We start from the raw sequence: 23,969 nt of genomic DNA, 5'->3' as shown, positions 1-23,969 counted from the left end.
TATCATACGATAGCCAATACAATCCAATAGACCACATAAGTAGGGTATTATGTTGTGCTGACGGCCCGGACCTGTCTAACTCTTGTGTCTTTGTTGCCTTCTTGTTCTCGATTACACACATCTCTGCCGATCAATCTACCTTCGTGGGATACCCCTCGGAGGACTGCCGACGATATTCTGTCGACAGGTATATTCTTCAACAATCAAGTGCCAAGTTAACTTAAGATCAAATGAGAGAACTCTGCAAGCAGCAAAGATTACAAGTCACTAGACAATAAACATCAGTTTAGCAAGAACAGCAAAACAAAGAGACCATCATAACTCAAGTGCCCCATGCATTAAAAAGACTTAAGATCACCATATATTCACAACAATCACCTATGTTATGGATTTGTTTATCACTACTATAAAATGATCTTTAGAGGCGGTTGCTATGTTAAGGATTTGTTTAACATTACTATAAAAATGATCTTTAGAGACGGTTGTACCAACCGCCTCTTTCTATTTGTCTTTGGAAAAAGTCTACATAACCCCATGACGTATTGAGGGTGGTCCACATAACCCCTGAACTATAAAACCAGTAAGTATTGTATATACATTAAACTTTGTAAAACCGGATAAATAACCCATGGGTGGTTTTGCTAGATGGTTTTGCATATGTGGCGCTCTACGTTGTCTATCTTTGATGACATGGCCTCTAGGGTTAGCAGGCTACGACAGATAACGGTTGTGGGTAGGATCAGCCCCTGCGGCAGCGGTGGTGGTGGTGGCCCACGCGGTGGCTACAAGGCAAGCACCGTCGCACCAATTGTGTCTGCATCGACTCTGGCTGCACGTTGGGGCGGATCTACAGGGGGGCTGGGGGGCTGTAGCCCCCCCCCCCCCCCCCCCCACAGCTGGTGCATCAATGGAAATATGGGGAGGGTGAGGGAGAAGAAGAGGTCGAGGAAAGAAGAAAATTGAAGAGAGAGGAAGAAGAAGAGATCAGCTCCCCTTCAATCCTGTTCTGCATCCGCCACTGGCTGCACGTCCGGTTCACCAGGGAGCTCTACAACCTGGCCAAGCTCCGACACAAGAACGTCGTGCAACTACACGAGTGGTGCACGGACCACAACGACATGCTCGTCGTCTATGACTACTCCCCGAGGGTCCAGCAGCAGCATGCGCCGGATCTGCCCTAGGAAATCCATGGATTTGCTCTCCAGATCTGGAGTTTCCGTGGATTCATATTCTACGGAGGAGAGGTGTTTGGCAGAAAAAAATCAGACCTAGAGCTAATTTTGGTGGATCTGGAGCATTTGGAGCTATCCTAAATAGGCCCTATACGGTAAACTGAATATGTTTGCACTACAATAAAACTGAATATGTATGCACTACACTAAAACAAGTAATTCATGTCTACGCTTTTAAAGTGACCTTTAATCTCAAATTAAAACACACTTCATATCAATGCATAGAGGGAGTACATTGCATGCATATGATTATTTGCGCACATACGCTTTTAGCATAACAATAACGATATACTATTTCTTATCAAGTGAGGAAGATCCACACGTTTTTAGTCTTGCATGGACTAGATCAGCGCTTGAAACTCCGAAGTCGCCAAGTGAACTAGTAAGTTGCAAGTAAAGCAAGCTCCAGCATTTGAATTTTAAACCGCCTTGATCATCGCACCCGTTCGCACGTGGTGGATCGTCGCGACGTCTCTGGAACTACTTGGTCTTATGGAAGGAAGGCTTCATCAACTTGCATCAGAAATGAGAAATGAGATGCTGTCGTACGATAATCCGAATTCTTTAAGTGGCAAGTTGTAGCAACAGTCAACTCCAAGAAACAAGCTAACAACGGTATTGTTATCCTCCGTTATCCCTGAGACTAAGAATTCCTTAACTGTGTTATCTCTGTCGCTGATAGACCCACATGTAGAGATAGAGTCGAGAATAATCCCACGTTGTAATGCCTCATATATATTGACAGTCATTATTGAGCTGGTGCCGTCAATGTCACAGACATGGGAGGCCCACTGTAATCATAATAATATGATTACCGACGTCCTAAACAGGCATTATATTGCCTGTGGACTATACAGACGATGGAGTAATTAATATATACGGATATAAACTGGCATGTGGCAGTTTTAACGTGCTAGGTGGACTTTTGCATTAGGAAACACTAGCATGATTTTTTCTTATGTATATGGTACAAACACTATATTATTCAACATTCAAGAGAACAAATCCTGACTTTGTGGGGCCTGACCCACTTGTTGCTGCAATATTAGAAGAAATAATGAATCTTCAATATGTCATACATTCCACCTAATGACAGGCTGCACTCGTACTATGGCCGTTCAGGACTCTACCGTTGACCAATATTGCCTCATGCGCCGTGCGCTTTGCTCATGCTGTTAGTCGCCGCCAAGCTGGGATCGATTCATCGATCAAGTTTCAATGACAAATCTAGCATGGCAAGCCAGGCGTTCCAGAGGGTTTAGTAGCCTAGTAGGAGACTAGCAGGAGTGGAGGCAGAAAGAGACCCCAGAACCCATCCAGCCTCTCTGCCTCGTTGATCCCCTCCTCGACTCCTTGCCGCATATCCGGGCTCTCCTCTCCTAGCTAATGACCTCTTCCATGCTCCTCGTCCTAGCTCGAAGGCCTGTGACTCCTTGCCGCATATCCGGGCTCCTAGTGTAGTGTCGACCAAGCCCGACTACCATGTACGGAGTAGACTACAAACTACTGTAGGCAATGGCCCTTAGGCTCGTCGTCTGTCTGCAAAGAAACCAGCTGCTGCCAAACTATCAATCTCTAGCAAACCGGGCACGTACACCATTGTTAAACTGCACAATGGTGCACACCTACATTATCACTTGTAGTTAAGGCACCCTCAACAATAGAGTCAACTTGCTGGCTCATACGGACTTGGAAAAATAAAAATAAAGTAACCTAACATATATGCTAGCATATTCAAATGTGGTATAGACACATGAATCATAAGAAAACGTGTGAGCTTAGCTCTTCATTTAGAGCTAAGAATAAAATTTTCTATAAGCTAGCTGTTTTAACATTATTGAAGCTGTCATTACCCAGCAGCTAGCAACAGCCTATTCGCTTGCTCGTATACGATCGTGAATTATAAGCTGGAACAGTATTTTTCTCTCATACCAAACCAGACAGCAATAAATAATTCACGATCATTTACGGCCACCCGAACAAGCTGTAGCTCTATCTCTCTTTCTCTCCCTTGTCCCTTGATCTAATCCAGAGTTGTAGAGACAGCGACCACACTATATGTTCTCTGTAGGAACGCATGGATATATTTTCTAATTAGACAAATTATATATGATTACAGCCCCGTGTGGTGTGTGGTTAATAACAAAGTGCTAATAATGTGTAGGAAACGATGGTTGGCAGTCACCAACACTACGACATGGGATCGTCAGTAGTTCACCAGTCACTCACTACTTCACTAGCAGGGATGAAAACGGTACGGATATTTTTCGACCGTATTCGAAACTGAATCCATTTAGAGGGGTCGAGATCTGTCTGTATCCGAATCCGGATATCCAACATCTGATACCGTATCCGTATCCGAATAATCAAATCGCATATTTATGATGTCGATATCCAATCGTATCCTATCCGACATAGTTGACACTATCCGTATTCGAATCCGAATCCGTACAGAAATATAAAAACAAATGTAATATCGGTGATATCTGTCCGTATCCGATCCGTTTTCATCCCTATTCACTAGACACTAGATGGGCAAAGGAAACCACCAAAAACTTCAGTTTAGCAAAGGCCATCGAGAGTATACAACTGTAGATCGATGCAGAACAGACAGCAACTGCAGGCTGCAGCGCTGACGAGTGAGGAGTGTGTATGACCGACACCGACCGATCGGTGGATCAATGGTAGCCACTGCTGGTTGCCAACATTGTGAAAAGGAAGCAGGCGCCAGGCAAGCACTCGACAGTTACCAAAGATTGGAGGGCAAATTTGTCTGCCTCTCCGTAACTACCAACAGTTCCTTCGCAAGCTTGAAATAACTAGGCAACGGTCCCACTGTCCGGGAAACCCGCCGGTGCCAGCAGCATCTTCGCAACCACACGTACTACGCCGTTTGACGACAGGAGCGCGAACATTTATAGCTAGGCCTTGTTTAGACTGTATTTTTTTTTTTTTTTTTGCAATCTGGACACTGTAGTACGTTTCATTTATATTTGACAAACTTTATTCGATCATGGACTAACTAGGCTCAAAAGATTCGTCTCGTGATTTACAACCAAACTGTGCAATTAGTTATATTCTTTTTACCTACATTTAATGCTCCATGCATACGTCTAAAAATTGATGTGATAGAGAGAAAGTGAAAAAACTTAAAATTTTGAGGCAATCTAAACAAGACCCTGCTATGAACACTATTTGATACCTTGAGAACATAATAATAAATTAGAACAACAGCAAAACTATATTTTTTTAAGTACCGTTTGATCCTTCGTTTTGGAGGAATAGAAATCTACTCAATGATTAGGTTATTTGGCTTGGAATTTAGCATTTCATAACTTTTTCAAACTCACAAATAAGCCTATCTCAAATTCATAGGGTAGGAGATAAAAATGGATTCTATAGATCACTATGCTATAATTCTACTCTTCAACTTATAGCACACTCTTCAACTCACTTCCCTATAATAAAAATACAACATATAAGTATATTCCTTGTTTGTCTATCAATAAATATATAAATATATTCCATATACAACTATATTAGCTTAATCAATATATGTCTAAATTATAATTATTAGAATAAATTCAATTCTAAGCATCAAAACGGGCCCTTAGATATTTCTAGCGTTGCCAGTTGGGAATAATACATATTTTATTTAAGCTAAAAAATATTTATCATTAAAATGAAAAGATAAAATTGTAATTGAACACTATAATATCGAATCCATCAGATCTATAATCATGTTCATTTTAAAATATGAATATAAATGTCAGAAAGTGTGCTATTTGTTTCTATAGCTAGAGACGACACTAGGGATGTATATAACGACGATTGTCTATCTCAAACTCCAAGTGATTCGGGAGCTAACCAGGCGTGAAATCGCGACGTTTCACATAGGACAAGACATGAAATTGAGCCAAAAGATGAGTTTATTAAGGACTAAAATGCACTTTGATAGACCATTGATGAACTTAAATCTAAAATACAAAGTTTATTAAGAACTAAAACAGTCATTATGATAGATTACTTTGATAGTTCTTGGATGATTCCGAGTCTAAAAGAAAAAAAAATCATGGACAAATGATTATTTTGAAAGTTTAGGGACAGAAGTGAGGTCTCGAAGGATAGCTGATTGTTGACATTTTTTAGCATCACCTTATTACTAAGTTATCATTTCTAGCAATGATGCCAGAAATATTTGTTGGTAATTATTAATAACACTTGTATATTCAGGAAATAACATATATATTAAAGTAATCTACAAGCGCACAGATAATATATCATTGTAGCATTTCACCCGGAAGTATACCAGGTATCGTTATTTATATTTTTCCACAGGAAGGAGTGGTAGGGTGGCTAGAGATATTGACAAATATGTATACTTATGATGGAATCATTAACTCAACTCTCATGCTATAACAGGGGTAAGTTAAATGATAAATAAATGATAAGTGTAAGGCATTAATAATAATCCAGAGATAGAAATAGATACTCATAAATGTAGTATGGCTAGGCAGGAGATTAATTAAGAGAAAAGATTCCTAAGTCATTTCTTAATTACTAAGTCTTTTGTACACTCTAGTATATATATACTTCATCTATAGCATAACTAACTCTGTATCTACGCATAAGGAACATTACTAAGGAAGATCAAGAACAGAGCTTGATTCCTTTCGCAACGGGTTTCTACTTGTTCTACAAACGGGGAGTAGACTATAAATAACTCAACGAGAATGTCACACTCACGATCTACCACATGGCCCGGCTACACACGCCGCCCTGCTGCGCCGCCCTGCTCCCCTATGGTAGAACCGCCCGAAGTAACACACCTTCAGAGGCGCTCGTCTTTCACCAGACACTAAGCACCCTGAAAGCGAGATACATCGGGTGGATTTCGTTGAGCACACCCCAAGGGAGAACTCGAATAATCCACGTTTTTCCTCTAGGATCCAATAATGAGAACAAGTTTACCATACTTAGTCCATTTTATACAACCAGAGTTCTTCGAAATACATTATTATAGTACTAAGTTTAGAGTGCGGAATTTAAACAGCGGAATTACAATAAACATCTAACGGTAGAATACAAGGATCCGTCTGTGCCCACCAGAAGAATCCTCAACACAACAGCTACTCTTCAAGCTGCACCTACAACAGGGTAAATAAACCATGAGTACACAATGTACTCGCAAGACTTATCCGACTAATGGGAATAATTTCTTGACTCCAAAGGATATGATAGGCTTATTGGTTTGCTGGGTTTCCTTTTTGTGGAAACAATACTAGTAGTGAATCCTTATGTATATTTCTTATTAACAGTCATGCTTAGTCCATTATCCAACCATTCTAGGTAAACACTTGTTCTACTTTGAAGCAAGAGTTGAGCAAACAGATCCATTTCACCACCTTTCATTTTCTAGTTCTTACTACGGTGCTAGATTGTAGACAAGTCATACCGGATTACCTAGCGATTCATGAATCAATGTGTTCAGCTGGGTATCCCGAAACACACACCCCGCCTGTACCCCAGGCACAAGCAGGACCAACCCACCACTCTCCTGTCAAGGGGTCCAGGTCCCCGTCCAAACTTAGACTCCAAGCCCCCACTCCTGAGTCCCGGACTCAGTGTGGTGCTTAGACCTCTACCATCTCCGCCTCCAATCAGTCGGTCCAAAAAGAGCCAGAACCCACGACAAGAGAGTGATGAGCCTTCCCTGCTCCCATAAACAAGTATGTGCTCAGAATAATAAGTTTGTGATCTAACTAGAATCCAATGCAACGATCGGTCCTTAACCAACACGAATAGGGAAAACAGTGTAACCAAGTTATGCCCCGTTGGTCATGAGACACAACCCCTTACACTCACCAATACCTGTACCATATCCCTGCCCGGTCTCCATTTCCTTTCACCATTTTATCATGAGAGTGATAATAATAATCACCTATTGTGAGTAACGGCAGGTTACTCACGCTACTGAAAAACCTAAGCATAGCAACTCCTCGACCTAAACTAGTAGGATTCATAGGTAGGTATATCTATGCATATAGTTTCAATATAAATCCTGTAACGTAATTCACATCATATATATATTTCCAGTGATTATTCAAAATAAGGGTTATGTACCGGGGCTTGCCTTGGGCAGGCGTGGTGTCAGCAAAGTCAGCAGCTATGTGGCAGAACCTCCTAAATTATAGGACCCATATGCACTTGTCACTGTCCAACGACCTTTGACAACTATGCATATGTTCCTGGTAACTTAAGAAGTCTGTCGGGTGTCCTTGGGGAACCCCGAATCATCCACGATTTCCGAGCAGGATCACATTATAGAGTCATTGCAGTATTACAACATTTATTCAAATAACTACATCAGAGTAAAATAGCGGAAGTTTTATGATAACTTAGTTTACAAACCAGTTATTTCAAACCTTACAAACTGAGTACAATTATTATTATAAACCATAGTAGTAGTGGAGTGGCATAATTAACATAAACAAACACACAAAATAAGTATCCTGCCCAAGGATCACACATTCACTTATCGTCATCAACATGAACAATAGTCATGCAGCAAGGTCCAAAATAGACCTGCTCATGAGGCTCACCTACAACAAGGGTCAACGAACTCTGAGTACAAAAGTACTCAACAAGACTTAACCAGAATAAAAACTGAGACAACTCAGGAATGCAGGCTCAGGGATTCAAGGTATGGCTTTAGCAATAATCAAAGTTCTTTTGCATAAAAGCTCTTTAACAAAATTCTTTACTTCAACATATAAAACTTTATAAAAACCACATATGAATCTACCATGATCCATAATGAGATCATGGACTTCATATCAAACTTTTTCTCAAACCTTACTCAAGTTTCAGTTATTAACTACGATGATGAACAGAGAGTTGAGTCTCCATAACCGAGGAGCAACGACGATTTAAACCGATTATAAACCCAGCTGGGGATTCCAGACCACACGACATATGCAGGTCCCCGACCTACATATACCAACCTACCCTCGGATCTTCTAAAACAAGAATGGGTCCGCGCCACCCGAGAATACAGTACTCCACCAATCTAGCCCATTGCCACGTGGGTACACGCTATTCCTACCATCTCTCCACTCCCAGTGCGCGAGTAGCCATTCTCGTAATAGAATCGCCAAGTTAAGGCTTATCGGAGTATGTGGTTAGTACTACAAAGTCTCATCTCACACAGTTCAACAACGGACGGGCCTTAATCAACACAGGCGGAAAGGACCCACTCACAAGACCACCAAGTCTTGTGGCTCTCACACACCGAGTCCGCCCGGTCTAGATTTATTACTTCACTTGCTCATATCTCATGATAATATAAGTAACCAAAGATCCATTTAAAACTCACAGGTGATAGGTAATCACCTGACTAAGCATAACTAAGCATAACTAGGTATTTACAAATTAAAACTGGTAACAAGGTAGATATGGAAAAACAAGGTTGGTAATGCACCAATTAGGTTTCCACTTGACTCCTAATCACTTAATGCAGTATATAAAAGCAAAAGCGATAAAATTTGTAAAACCCAAGGTAGGTTTAAATACATCCGGGGCTTGCCTTGATTCACAGAAAAGTCAGGTTCCTACGATGTTCCACAATTACCAGATCCGACCTCAACAGATGGATTAACTTCCTCTGCAACTTGATTAACTACCATATGTTCACCTTCGTTCACTACACGTAGTAACAATGCCATGTTTAACATGATGCGGGATACGAAACATGATGTTTGATGATGGATGCAAAATTAACAATTCGAATACAACTTTCCTTTGCGGTACAGTTGCAAGTCAAACTAACTAAACCTTTTTCATAACACATACTTCATTTGCCAAGGATCATTACTGACTAATGACCCAAGGTCATCACTCAATTAAAAATTCAAGAAAAACCTAAATCATTAAAGGCTACTATTTGCTTTTATGAATTAATTATTTAATTCAAAATTATGAAATAAATCAACTTGTTCCAATTGAGCTCAAAATTTTTGTAAAGGTTCATCACATGATAAGTAAGTGTAAAAACAAATTTCATAATTTTTGGATAATTAATTAAGCCTAGAAAAATCATGGAAACCTATTTATTAATTAATTGAGCAATTTTCATCACATTCAAAAACTACTGAAAAACAACATTTCATATTTTTCTTAAATAATATACATCATAGAGAGGTCTCACAAAAATTTTCATAATTTTTGGAACTCTAAATAATTCTACACAAAAATAACAAAAACTATCACTATTCATTCAAATATGTAGAATAGAAAAATCCATTTTGAACACTGAGTCACTGACATCTGGGTCCCATCTGTCATCTTCAACCTCCCGCGTTTGACTACCGCAACTATGCGCTGATCGGTGATTTCTTGCCGCCGGTGAGACCAACGGCGACGGCGAAGACACCAACACGTTCACCAAGACTAGGCGCACCTACTGATGTCCCTACTTGCACCAATTATGGCTCCATACCATCTCAACGCCGGCCATGGCAGACACGGCCGAGCGGCTGCACTACGTCGACGAAACAAGGCCGGTAGAGATCAAACAGAGCACTTGGGAAGGATTAGCAGCTCACCCCGAATGCGATGAAGCAAAGAGCGAGGTCAGAGGAGCAATGGAGAGGCGGGTCGACGATCTGAGCAAACATGGCAGAGCAAAACGTCATCGGTGGCGGTGTTCTGGCGACTGCAATGGACAAAATGATCAAGCAACAAGGTATTAAGCACCACGGCATCGTGACGAAGCTGAAACAAGGCTTTGCAAGGTCAGAGGCAAACCGTAGCGCGCTGGCCACGGCGATGCACTTGCGACGGTGAGGTTGCCGGCCGCGAGGAAGAAAGATGTGCACCACAGGTTCCCGGCGGAATCAGGCGACCAAAGTTGGTTGGTTGGGTTCGCAAGGAGGAGATGGAGCTGGGACAGGCTCGGCTACAACAGTGGAGGCACTACGGCGACGGCGCGGGCTCGCCAGAGTTGAGCGATGGCGACGGGAAAAGCAGAGGAATAGAAAGGAGACGAACGGCGACGGCACCAGGGCTTTATAGGGCGACAAAGGCATAAGGAGGCGACACGCAGTGCCCAGCTCATGCCAGCACGAAGCCAAGGGCGGCCACAGGCGCGACGGGAAGCCAGGAGAAGGACGCCGGCGGTGACAGCTGCCCGCGGCTACTGTTCAACATAATTATAGAATTGCCATTCATCTAAATTTCCAAATGACTCCCAAATTTGTATAACAACTCAAAAATCTCCAAAAATAAAAGTTGCTCAAAATTCAAAGTTCTACAACTTTTATTTTATAACCACCCCCTAATTCGGTCTACATTTTGAAATGCAAATTTGAATTCAAATAGGGGACATCTAAAGAATTTCGCCTTTTCAAATTACTTTAAATTTTTCATAATAACTTTGAAAACTCCAAAAACAAACTTTGTATAACTTGACAAGCTCTACACTTTTGCTTATAGCCTCAACCCCAAAATATGCTTAGATTTTGAAATAAGTTTTTAGGGTAGGATTTAAATACTGAAAATCAGGGTTTTCTTGAAAATTCAAATCCAAACAAAATTTTTGAACTTGATTCAAACAACACAATTCAACACATACCACATAAATGTAAACTTGTTTTAGTGTATGCATATCAAAATTTTCACTAACACTTGAATGATGTGCTATGCATATGATGGCATGGCATATTTTAGTCTTTAAACACCCGAGGTGTTACAAGCTAGTGGCTCCGGGGCTCCCTCCTGGATGAGGATCTTCTCCTCGTACTCTTTAATCACCTCCTCGTACTCCTGCTCGTCTGCGGTCATGAACTCTACCAACTCGTTATCTACATGCATAAAATGATGATACAACACTTAGTAATACGACAACAACAACTCTTAAAATAAGAATACACTTATTATGCTATTAAGCTAGCTCTACTGATTACATACCAACTAACTATCATTTTTATTAAATAAGACACCATTACATCAACAACATTAGCCTTACAACTAAATTCTTAATTGATTTCCTATGCTTTCAATTAAGGTATGTTAACCACCTTAATAAATTAGCTATTCAGGGGTTACAAAAATTACAGAGAGGGTCTATATCATTATGAGCCTACTGTAAAATTTTCAAAGCTAGCACTTCTACCATTTCATCACAAAAATTCATTCTCTAAATAATCAAAATAATAACAAGCATTCTAAAATAAATAAAGTAACCCTAAAGACACCACAGAAATGTATGAACTAAATATACTAACAGATGGCTCACGAATTTAGGAATCTAACAAAATTTATTTCACAATTTTTGGACACCTATACGATTTTATATTAATTATACAATCTTAGGTCAGGAATTAAAAGGAAAACCATTAGCCAATTCCTAGAAAAAAAAACGAAATCAGCAGAGCGCGGCCCACGGCCAATAGACCGGCCCACACGGGGAGGCTGCGCGCTGGCAACCTTGCAAAAAGGACCTTGCACTAATGGCGAACTAACCAACGGTCCTCAGCACTATTCCCCCTTTTCTCTACCCTTTCACCTAGCACCCTGGATTCCTTCTAATTCCTATCGCGAAGCCCCTGGCGGCGGCGCACGTGACAATGCGACCTCCGCCAGCATTCCACACTCACGCCAGGCAACTAGGACCTGCCCTAACTTTTCTAAGGGGTCGATCGCCATTGCTAGCTCGAACGACGACCCTAGAAAGTAGTAGGGAGCTAGGGGATGCACTAGCACGCGCGGCAGCGATGCACGGCTGTTCACTACGGCGGTGCGACCATTTCGGCGAACTAGGGTAGTTAGGCGATCAACTAGCTAGCGTATGAGCTTCAGTGACTCACCAGCAACCTAGCCACGGTGACTGTTAGGTCAGGGACGGCCTTAGCAGCGCTGGCCATGAGTGACCGAGCAGCTTGGCGATGCTCCAAGGCGGACATGGCCGCGGCGACACCCCGAGGACGGCGATAGTCATTTAGCTGAGTTGCACAAGATGCATAGGGGATCAAGGTGAAGCCATTGGTGCCATGGAATTAGATTCTAGGGCCCTGAGCAGTTGGTGACTTAGGCGCGACGTTAATGGGCTTCTACTGATCGACGACGAGGTAAACTCCAAATTAGAGTTATGTAGGGCTCGGTTATGGCCATGCATGGTCTTGGCGTGTAGCCTTGTGCCTTAACTATCGCTTGGCGCACACAATTGCTTTGAGAACGACTAGGCTTTATGAAAATGTGTTTGGTGCAACGTGGCTCAGAGCGGGGCCAATAACGCATGGGAGCGCTGCGTCGCCTTGGGGAGACGGCTGGCCTCTAGTGCGGACATGCGCGCGTGCGGGTGTCATGGCGGCGCTACGGACAACGCAACTCCAGGATGCAACATGCGCAATGCTGTGGTTTCAGCTCGGCCATGTGATGCCATTGCACCCCAAGCAGAAACGACGACGGACGACGGAGCTAGTGGAGGGCGGTGCGTGCCACAACAGTGACGCGACGGCAGCGGCACCAGTGGCTAGCGTAGCAAGGCATCACAGTAGGGCTGCGTGTGCAGCCATAGTGGCACTGGTAGCGGCGCCAGCAGTAGTGTGCAGCACGCCAGGCACTCGGTCAAGTTGGTCAGCGGTGCCCTAGGCGCATGGTGACCACACAGACTTGGCCAACTGGCCCAAAATGTGCAGTGCACGCTTTTTAAAGCGTCAACCACGACCCATCTAGCCCGGTTATGACCCAACCAACTCAGCCTAGCTGAAGATGGTACCTTAGGCTACTAAATGGAGCCATATACTTGGACCAAGGTAGACTAGAGAAGAAATATGAGCATGCCAAGTGGATGCCTATCAACCGGTGCCCAAACAACCTTTTTTAGCTTTTTGTAGCAATTAATTGATGATCAAAGCACATACTAACTAAGCCAACCCCTAAACCATTGACAAGTACTTACTTGGATGCAACCCACCAAGCAAAAATATAGCACAAGCCTTTAGCTAAATTTTCCAGAATTAATTCGCTACTATAGCATTGTCACACCGTTTTCAACTTTGAAAATTTGCTAAGTCTTAGGCTGAATTTTAATCCAAGTTCCATCTCTGCACTATTAGAAATACTATCTAACAATAATATTTTTCAACAAGAAGTATTTTATTGACATCTACAAAGTTTGTACCTTCAACTTTATTTAAGTGTCACATAGGTGTTTTATATCATTTTTGTTCAATAAAAATTAGTTTACAACTCTACTTGATAATTACTTGAATCATGGAATAACCTCCCGATTTACATTTTATTAATTATTTTGCATTACGAGACTTCACCAAAGCATTCCAACACATGCATTAACACATAACATGATGCTCATGTAGTGTTTTAGTGAGTGATTTACAGTGTAACACCGAGGGTGTTACATCGACCACTTAGCTCACTCAAGTACTGAGCTAAGCGCTTTATGAACTCGTGCATAAATTCATTATCAATCATGACTATATCAAGCATACTAGCAAAGCAAAGTAGGAACATAATAAATAGAAACATAGTATTGAAATAGCATAAGGTCATAAAATATAGAGGATACAATGGCTTTATCAGCGTCTAGACGACGAATCTATAATCCTAAGCAATAGCCCAACTCTACTTGAATCTTGCTAGCTAGCCTATACTGGAACTTGAACAATTGGAGATCTATTCTACTCTCTCTGGAAACCCTAACTTCAGATCCTTCTTGACTTAATGATCAGGGTTATTGATTGATGCCCTCGAGGGGTGGTAGGGACTGGTATATATAGGGGGTAGCGTCAATCATGGACCCTCGGATCAAACTAACTTGAAAGAACGGTGGAGATGCAAACCTAAGGCGGTGGGAAACCGACGTAGCGAGGAGGGACTGACAGGTGGGGCTGGACCCACCTGTCACCCTCTCGTGGACTTCTTTGGTGGAGTACCATCTGGTGTCCTCTGAAACCTTTTGGAGCAATTTTCATCGTGGATAATTGCGTTTAATTCTGACGATTGGGTCCACCTTGATGAATTTCTGAATAAACCCTACTAAAAACATAGATTCACCAAAACTCATAGAATTTGTTAGTTTAAACCCCTAAACCTATATTGGTAATCATTTTATGCATTTATACAAGTTATGTTGGTAGTTTGTGATGGATGATAACTACCGTCAACACTGATGAAGATGACTATTGTAACTCAAAATATCTTTTTTTAACAAATCAGGCAGGAGAGCTACCGATTATATTAAAAAGCAGATGAAGCCCAGACTAGGCAAAAATAAACAGATACAACTCTGATCAGTTGGATTGGGACATCAACACACCGAAACCCCCAAACTCAAAGAGGAAGAAAAACAACTCTGGCCGGTTGGAATGAGACATCGACACGATCCGCGGCAGCATAAAACAGACGTTTCACCACCACCAAACCACCACGAACTGGTCACTACACTGCGCCACCACCACCGAAAGACAAAGCCTTCAAGACGAAAACACCCTCATCACCGCTTGTGCTATCGTTGCCGATGATGCCCCACATCGAGTAGCCCGCTGCTAAGCAGGGCTAGCCACTACAAACCGTGTAGCCCTTCCGCAATCAAATCCGCTTGCGCCATATCTAAAAACATTGTCCCACACCGGAGTAGCCACTACAAAGTAGGGCCACCCGCCATGGGCCTGCCAAACCAACACGAGATGAGCTGCCTTAGGCGCACACCAAGCCAACCCCGCCCACAGAGATCCACACACATGCACCACATCTTCTAGTAGCCTAGTTGTCTCATCGAAGGTAGAAGTGCCACACAGGTCCTCCGGCCGCCAGTCAGAAGCCTCCTTGCGCCAAAACAGTCACCGCTAAGTGGGACCGCCCGCCACTAGACCACGCAGGTCACCTCGGCAACGTAAGTATGCTGGCCACCACCTCCCATGTCAGCCTCCTCGCCAACTTCATGGTTGCAACTGGCATATGGTCCCACCAGACCGTTGCCCTCCACTGCCAAGCAGATGTGAGGCCCTCCAATCGCCGCACCAACTCCCTTCTCTTGACAGCCTTCTTCTGCAATGGACATCCCAAACTTGGATCCTTAACTAGGCCTCCATCTTCCTCGCCACGACGTTGGCTGCTGCAGCAGACTGACTGAGCATGAGTCCAAAATGACGCCTTAAGGAGGAAAACGACGCCACCGACACCGCCGTCGCCTGACCAGAAGGTAAGTTTTCACCCAGGACACCATGCAAAGGGAGAGGACCTTTCGATGAGCGCTTCTAACAAAGAAAACAGTGCCTAGAGGTGTCATCGCCATCGGCCCAATAGGGGCAAAGCTTTCGCCATGGCGCCACAACCCATGCATGACAATGGTCACGGTCCGTCCGCTGCGGCAGCCGCCATGCCGTCATTGCCGCCCCACGAGTCGCCACTCGCCACACGCATAGATGCCAGCACACACCACCATGGCCTATTGCAGCTGCCGCAATCTCACTCGGCCACTGCCGTGGCCCTTCCTCGCCTGCGCAGATCTGGCCTCGCACGCTGGACCTGACCCTTCGCCACCGCTGCCTCCTTGCGCCTGCATAGGCACTGACCTATGCCGCCACAGCCATTGTAGGCCATCCGCCGCACCCCCAGTGCCTGCTGTCCACCCTAGGCGCAGCACGCTGGCACCACACGAATCTGGCTCCAGGATTGTCGGATCCGATCGCAGGGGAAGGAGACCCACCCTAGTCGGCCATCGCTGCATCCCGGTGATGCTCGGACTGCCGCCGCAGCCGGAGAAGGGCCAACGCTGGAGCACCGCGCACATCCGGCCCTAGGGACGCCGGATCCGGCTGCTAGGAGCCTAGGACAGGGAAGCCGTCGCCAACCGCCATGACTGCTGCCTCGATGCCCGAAACCACTGGTGCGCCCTAAGCTTGGGATGAAGGGCCCGCCGTCGCCTTCCTTGCGCCCGTGCAGGCTTCCGACGGGGCGCTCTGGCGGCGGCGAGGGAGCGAAAGATGGGGAGAGGGGTCGGCGGCGCGGTGGACGCTCCGTCCATGTCGCCCAAGGTGGATGACGCGGACGGGCGTGGGTTTCGTGTTTTTCCAATACCTCAAAATATCTAGTATATGCTGGTGGAAGGATGAATTTCATTCTTCGCTTAACCAAAAACATGTTTATCTTCCCAACCTATCTCATTCAAAAACTATTGGTGGTGAAGGTTGTTAGAGCATCTCCAAAGAGTTCTCTATTTTTCCTCCTAAAACTTGTAGTTTTACAACTCCTAAAAAGGTTTTGGGAGGGAAAAAAGCTATCTCCAAAAGTTTCTAATAAATAGCTACTGAACAACTGCTAGTAGACCTATAAATCTGACAAGCCTTTGCCTACAAGCCCCTCTCTCTCGTAGTCTATGCTCTCCCCTCTTTCTTCCTATGCCCCTCGCTGGAATAGATAGCATCAGAATCTCCAGTGGCTGGGCATCTTTCCTTTTCCTGCCATAGGCCGTGACGAGAGCTTCTTACTTGCATGCTTGCTCCGGCTATCATATTGCCTGCCTATGAAGCTCTTTGGCCAATGGAGGAGTTACTTCTTCTTCCCTAGCCTTTCTCGTCTCTGATTCGTCCATTGACCTTCTCGCGTCTTGTGTGAGTGCTACTACAAGCAAGCGATGGACATGAATGAGATCGGCGAGAAAGGGATGGAGGGCAACGCGTTCTCCGACGCCGCTGGCATCCTGGTGGAGTGGTAGACCCAATTCAGCGCTGCCGCCTTCTCGTGCGCGCCGCCACCGCCGCCGCCACAGCAGGTCCCCATGATGGACTCTGCCTTTGCATCCGCCAGCCTATGGGCGTCCACCTCCCAGGCCATGGCGCTCTCCGACGTCGGCACCATGTTGGCCGCGCAGGGCGGTGGCGGCTTCTTGGCGCCGGTCCCCGGTTTCCTCCCGCAAGGCCTCGGCCATTTCCCCGTGGACTCCGGCTTCATCGAGCGCGCCACGTGGGCGTCCTGCTTCGGCGGCGGTGGGGTGATGGGCACTACCGTTGGCTTCGGTGCAACTGATCATTAGCCCATGAACAACGCGTTCAGTGGCTCCTCGGAGGCGCTGTTGGATCACCAGAGGAAGGACGGCAATGAGAAGGGTGAGCCAGAGCTCGGCATGAACGGCCACGACAGGGCGCGGGAGAAGGATCCGCGCGACTCGAGAGCCGCGTAAAGTTACGCGGAACTGGCTTAGTTTTTCCAAGTGACTAAATATTAAGAGGATGGATTAGGAACGGTTGAAGAGAGATTTTTTTCTGATTTTCCTAAAAACCAAGTATTATGAAGGTAAATAGGGAACTCTTGGAGATGCTCTTAGTTTGAAAGAAACTCTGTATATTATTTTGGTCATTAGCACGATCCGCTACAACTGGTGGGAGCTCGATTGCTGGATCGTGACATAACTTACATTTGGTAATATGCGTGTTTGAATTGTGTGTTATTTTATATAGTCCAAAGCTCAAGCAAACAAGCGCTTTGTAGAAGAGATGATAGCGTAGTAAATCCTTATATTTCCAAGATAACACTCCCTAAGTAAACTCATCTTAAATCTCAAAGCAGCTGGTAGAATGGTACCGTTTATATATATTCTGCTGTATGGCTTTTGTGAGAGCAATTATAGCTGCTATGGACGCTATTTAGCAACTTGAGACCACAATGATAAATTAGAATAACAAAAAAAAAGCATATCCAATGCTGGAGGCTCCCACATGAGTAAGGTCTGGGGAAGAGATAAATCGAGACGAGCCTTTTCCCCGCAAAAATCTGCGGAGAGACGTCTTCGAAACCGACCTAAATTTCTTTGCTTTAGGTATTTCTAGCGTCAGGCCGGTTGCGAATAAAAATAATATGTTTTTTATCTTAGCTAAAAAATATTTAGTTATTAAAATGAAACGATAAAATTATATTGAACAATATAATATCGGATCCGTCGGATCTATATTTATGTTCAGTGTGCTATTCGATTCTATAGCTAGAGACGACGCTAGGGACACTGCTATAGGATGGTTTTGTTGTCCCGGGCGGTAACGGTCTTTAGTCCCGGTTACCGCGTTGGGACAATGATCTCGGGACTAAAGGTGGAACCTTCAATCCCGGGTCATCGAGCCGAGACTAAAGAGGGACCTTTAGTCCCAATTGGTGTTACCAACCGGGACTAAAGGCCCTCCAGCCGAGCAAACGTGGACGCATCCTTTAGTCCCGGTTGGTAACCCTAATCGGGACTAAAGGTTTTTTTCCTTTTTTTGTTTCTATTTCTATTTTCCTTTTTTTTCTATTTTCACGCTGCTACCAGGTTTTTTTTGTTTCTATTTCTATTTTCCTTTTTTTTCCTATTTTTAATTGATGATTCGTTTTGGTTTTTGAATACGCATTCTACGCTGCTAGAATATACGTACGTTTATAATGTTCAACATTTTGTATAAACTATAGTACGAAGGACCTTTAGTGAAGGATCAGCGGTACAATCCTGTTCAAGTTCGTGCTGCTTGGTTCGAGAGCTGAGCTTTTAAGTTAGCTTTCACTCTTCTGAGCAAGCGAGGTGATGCTAATAGGTGGTACTGGCCAGCAATTCCAGCATATTGCGTACTGGGCCGGCCCATCGAGGCTCCTGTAAACGCCCGAGACTAAAAGACCTCTAGTCCCGGCTGATAATACCAGCCGGGACTAAAGGTATACCTTTAGTCCCGGCTCGTAATACCAGCCGGGACTAATTGATTTGGTCGTGTTCAGTTGCATCGGACCAGCCGGGACTAAAGGTCTTCGTTTTCGGTGTCAGCAATAAATGCAAGTAGGTAAATACAAGCCGGGACTAAAGCTCGTAAATGCAAGCAGGTAAATGCAAGCCGGGACTAAAGCTCGTAAATGCAAGCAGGTACAAGTAAAGCACCATCAAGTACATCTTCGTTTCTTATTGCTACTTTAGTCCCGATTGGAGTTTCAATTCCTACATACAAATGCAAGCACGACAACTGGGACTAAAAGCTTGCAACATGCATATGGGTCCCAGTTGGAGTTTCAAGCTCTAAGCTTTAGTCCCGACTGAAGTTTCAAGCTCTAAGCTTTCTAGTACAAGTAAAGCACGGCAATAAATGCAACCAGGACTAAAACTTAGAGCTTTAGAGCTTAGAGCTTAGAGCACGGCAATAAATGCAACAGGGACAGCACGCTGTCAGTCCCGGCTCAAAAAGACTGCCTATTATAGTTTCAAGTTTTAGTCCCGGTTGAAGACAGCAACCGGGACTAAAGGTCCCTTTCTAGTCCCGAACATAGCCTCCAGCCGGGAGTAGACTTTTACTCCCGGTTGGAGGGACCACCGGAGAGTAAAAGTTAACCTTTAGTCCCGGTTGGTAGCTCCAACCGGGACTAAAGGTCCCCTGCAGCAAATGTCTGCCGCAGTAGCCATTGGGCAGGAACCTTTAGTCCCGGTTGGTATTACCAACCGGGACTAAAAGAACCTTTAGTCCCGGGGGTAAAAAATGTCGAGGCTAATGCTAAATTAGGACATCGTTCTAAAGTCTGTTCTCTAGTAGTGGGATACTAGCATCTAACGACGATCGTCCACCTCAAATTGTGAGTGATTCTGGAGCCGACTTGGCGTGAGATCGTGATGTTACACGTATCACAAGAGATGAAATAATTGAGCCAAAAAGATGAGTTTAAGGACTAAAATGCACTTTGATAGATCATTAATGAATTTGAGTCTAAAATACAGAGTTTAAAAACTAAAACAGTCATTTTGGTAGGTCACTTTGATAGTTCTAAGATGAAACTGATTCCAAAAAGAAAATTTTGAGCTGACCAAAATGACAGTTCCACCTCAAAAAATCTGTTATTAGCATGTGGAAGGATGAATTTCATTCTTTCTTTAACCAAAAACACGTTTTTTGTTGGAGTTGTTCCAAATTCACTCCAGGATATAGGCCGGGCTTCTGACGGAGCGAAGCGGAGGCCCGTCGCCGGAGTTGTTCCAAATCTGTTGGATTTGTCATATGCTATGAGTCTTGTTAGTAGATATATGTCTAATCCTGGCAAAGAACATTGGAGGGCAGTTCAGTGGATTTTTAGGTACCTCAGAGGCACAACAGATTCCTGTTTAAAGTTTGGAAGAACTGATAAGGGTCTTATTGGCTATGTGGATTCTGATTATGCTGCTGATCTGGACAGGCGAAGATCACTTACAGGTTATGTGTTTACTGTTGGCAGTTGTGCTGTGAGTTGGAGGGCTACTTTACAGTCAGTTGTTGCTTTGTCTACTACTGAAGCAGAATATATGGCTATTTGTGAAGCGTGCAAAGAATTAATTTGGCTGAAAGGTTTGTACGCTGAGCTTTGTGGAGTTGAATCTTGCATAAGTTTGCACTGTGACAGTCAAAGTGCAATTTACCTCACTAAAGATCAGATGTTCCATGAGAGAACTAAACACATAGATATCAAGTATCATTTTGTGCGTGATGTGATTGAAGAAGGTAAGCTGAAGGTATGCAAGATTAGTACTCATGATAATCCTGCTGATATGATGACAAAACCTGTTCCTGTTGCTAAGTTTGAGCTGTGCTCAAGCTTAGTTGGTTTAATTGGATAGTCCAAGAGACTATTGTTGGCACCAGTGGTTTTCTATCTTTGTTATGTTCAGGATGAAGGGTTGATTTATGATACAAGATGAATTTGTCTCAAGGTGGAGTTTGTTGGAGTTGTTCCAAATTCACTCCAGGATATAGGCCGGGCTTCGGTACGGTATATACACCCTTGCTAGGGTTTCGTGGAGACTTGATTCTCTTGTAAGCCGTCATAGGCGTGTAACCCAAAACTCTTGAGATAGTGAGATTGTTGCTGGCTGGTGCCCGTGGTTTTTCCCCTTCACATCGGAGGGGTTTTCCACGTTAAATCGTGTGTCTCCTCTATGGCTTGATTCTTTACTTCATATTCTTATACGTCGTTCATAACATTTTTCTTCCCAACCTTTCTCATTGAAACCTAGGGTGGTTGGTGACGAAGGCAGTTTGAAAGAAACTCTGGTGATTATTTTGGTCATTTGCACGATCTGCTACGACCTGGTGGGAGCTAGATTGCTGGATCGTTACATTGGGTAATCTGCGTGTTTGAATTGTGTTGCTTTAGTTTTATATATAGTCCAAAGCTCAAGCAAACAAACCCTTTGTAGAAGAGATGATAGAATAGTATATCCTCAGATTTCCAAGATAACAACACTCTCCCAGTACAGTCATCTTAAATCTCAAAGCAGCTGGGTAGAATGGTTTCCTTTTTCTTGTTAATAAATAAAGAGGGAAAAAAGAAAAGTGATAACACAAGAGTGCCTAAATCAAAACCCAGACGCCACACTCCAATCGCTCACTGATTTCACTGTTCAGAGGAGCTCAGGTTCTTTGTCACCAGTAATGGATGTGAGATTTTTATAAAATATTACTGTCCATTCGTTCAAAAAAAAGTAGTACTACGCTATTGTATTTACACACAGTAGAAAACACATGATGGCCAAAAAATAGCTTGTATAGTGGAGGCAATCCAATTCAACAGCACAACAACTAAAATATAGGAGGAGCAACCAAACATCACCTAACAATGGCCATTGCTCACGGCATAAGCAGAGCTGGTTAACGTCGCTAAAATTTTTACAGTAGATATCACCAAGCATTAGCCTTACAACAACCGGTTACTGGCTAACCATGCATTTTTTACATGTAATTAACAACCTCCCACACAAACACACATCTCATACAATTTATATAACCCAGAAAGTTAAAAAAAAAAAGTACTTACTAATAAAAAAGGGTAAAAAGGAGTTACTACACGAGTGATCAGGGAGCCCCAGGTGAATACAGAACAGGCTGCTCAATGCACCTTCTTGGAGAAGAGCCCCTTGATGCCGAACAACCCGCCGCCGCCGCCGACGCCAGAGCCGAGGCCGCGGGCGGCGCCGACGTCCGCCCGCCGGCAGCTGACCTGGTGCCGGTACCCGATGCACGAGTTCACGCTCAGGTTCAGGCTGCGGACGCCGCCGCCCAGGCCGGGCTTCCGGCCGTTGTTGGCAGCGCCGGCGGGTTTCTCCTTGTGCTGCTGCTGCGGCGGCGCCCGCCTGTCGTTGAACAGCTCTGAGGCTGAGGCGACGGGGCCAGGCGCAGGCTTGGCCGCCGGGCGTCGGATCTGCCAGACCGGGCTGGACCGGCCCACCGGCACGCCGCCTCCGGAGCGGCCCGGGCTCGCCGCCCACCGCCGGAGCGGAGGGGCGCCGCCGGCCTCGCCGCGGGAGTTGCTGCGCGAGCACGGCGCGCTGCTGACCTTCCTCGCGGGGGGCCGCGGCTTGGACGAGCCGGACCCGGACCCGCCGCCGGCCGAGCGGCTCCGCGAGAAGGGCCAGATGTTGATGTTCAGCTCCGAGCTTGCGCCGCCGCCGGAGTGCCCGCCGCCCTGTTTCCGGCTGCCGGCGCCGTCCTTCCGCTTCTCCTTCTCCTTATCCCGGTCCTTCTCCTCGGCTACCGGCGCCGGCTTCTTGGAGAAGATGTCGGTCCAGCGCTTGGACCCTCCTCCTCCGGAGGAGGCGGTGGGCGGCGCCGGGGACGTAATCGAGGCCGTAGGCGGCGCGACGGTCGCAAGAAGGGACGCCTCCCCTACCTCCGGCTCCGGCTCCAGTTCCGCCACGGGCGCACTTTGGCTGATGCCGCTGCCGCTGTTCCTGGACGCTGGCTTCGGTGGGAGGACGGGGAGCGGGAGGAGTACCCCGCCGGCGAAGAGCTCGTCGGCGCAGGAGGGCGAGGCGGCGGGGTTGGGGTGGAGCGGCCAGAACTCGAACTCCGGTGAGGAGGACGCGCTGCTGCTCCTCCTCGCCTCGGCGGCGTCCATAGCTGCCTGGGAGTGGGAGGAGCCGGCCGCTGTCTGCTTGCTCCGATTGCTTCGGCTCCCTGCGAGGTGGTGGAATGGGGAGGGGAGAGGAAGGTGGGGAGGTGGCCGCGCGCTGCTTTGTATGGGTGGGTACGCGAGGCAGACGAAGCCCTGCAACAGAAACCCAGCGCGAAATCCAAATCTAATAGACCTTCTGGAGTAGCTATAGGAAAGACTCGTTTTAGTTGTCATAAAAGACATAATTTAAATTTAAGTATCATTTTTTCTAAAGATTTATATTTATTTATAAAAAAGTTATTTTTTTAGATTTTATTATTAAAAAAAATAAAAATAAATATTAAAATTTTTACTTATAGCACGAAGTGTTATATCTTAGGTCACGGTCGCTGAAGACGGTCTAAGCAGCGGATGGGTAGTTGGGCCCCACGCACGCCATCCCAATGCTGCCATGATATAATAAGTGCGTGGGACCCGCGGACGGTGGTAGGCAGGGTTGGCCGTGGCCGGTTGAGCCGGTGGCAATTTGGCAATAACAGTTTTTTTTATCTGCATTCCTTTTACTCATTTTGAATTAGCTTTATATTTTCTAGCGTTTTTTTTTCTTTTGAAAGTGGAGAACATAGGTTTTTTTTTTTTGCGACGAGTGGAGAACATAGGGTCGAGCGACTTCAACCGGACTATTTCTGGTGCAGGTTAACACCTTTCTATCCGTCTCATAAAACGTATCATTCTCATCTAAAAAGTTTAAATCTTTTTAATTTTGAGTAAATATATATATAAAAATATTAATACATATGTTGTATAGTTAGTATTATTAAAAAATATTAAATATATTTTTATAATAAATTTATT

The 23,969-nt window shown here is 44.8% G+C and overlaps 1 protein-coding gene across 1 annotated transcript; it reads right to left on the bottom strand.

Moving 5' to 3' along the window:
* Positions 1 to 21,821: 21,821 nt before the first annotated feature.
* Positions 21,822 to 23,259, bottom strand: LOC136481922 (uncharacterized). Its single transcript, XM_066479201.1, has one exon. The coding sequence runs from the start codon at positions 23,115 to 23,117 to the stop codon at positions 22,110 to 22,112; it is 1,008 nt and encodes a 335-aa protein (XP_066335298.1). The 5' UTR covers positions 23,118 to 23,259; the 3' UTR covers positions 21,822 to 22,109.
* Between the last annotated feature and the right edge of the window lie 710 nt (positions 23,260 to 23,969).

This window comes from Miscanthus floridulus, chromosome 9 (assembly GCF_019320115.1).
Source record: "Miscanthus floridulus cultivar M001 chromosome 9, ASM1932011v1, whole genome shotgun sequence".
Classification (NCBI taxonomy): domain Eukaryota; kingdom Viridiplantae; phylum Streptophyta; class Magnoliopsida; order Poales; family Poaceae; genus Miscanthus; species Miscanthus floridulus.
The sequence above is the reverse complement of the archived record's forward strand: the minus strand, read 5'-3'. Positions and strand labels throughout refer to the sequence as shown.

What these genes read in the sequence shown, in the direction of transcription:
- LOC136481922 (XM_066479201.1), bottom strand. Translation starts at nt 23,117, where the DNA reads ATGGACGCCGCCGAGGCGAGGAGGAGCAGCAGCGCGTCCTCCTCACCG.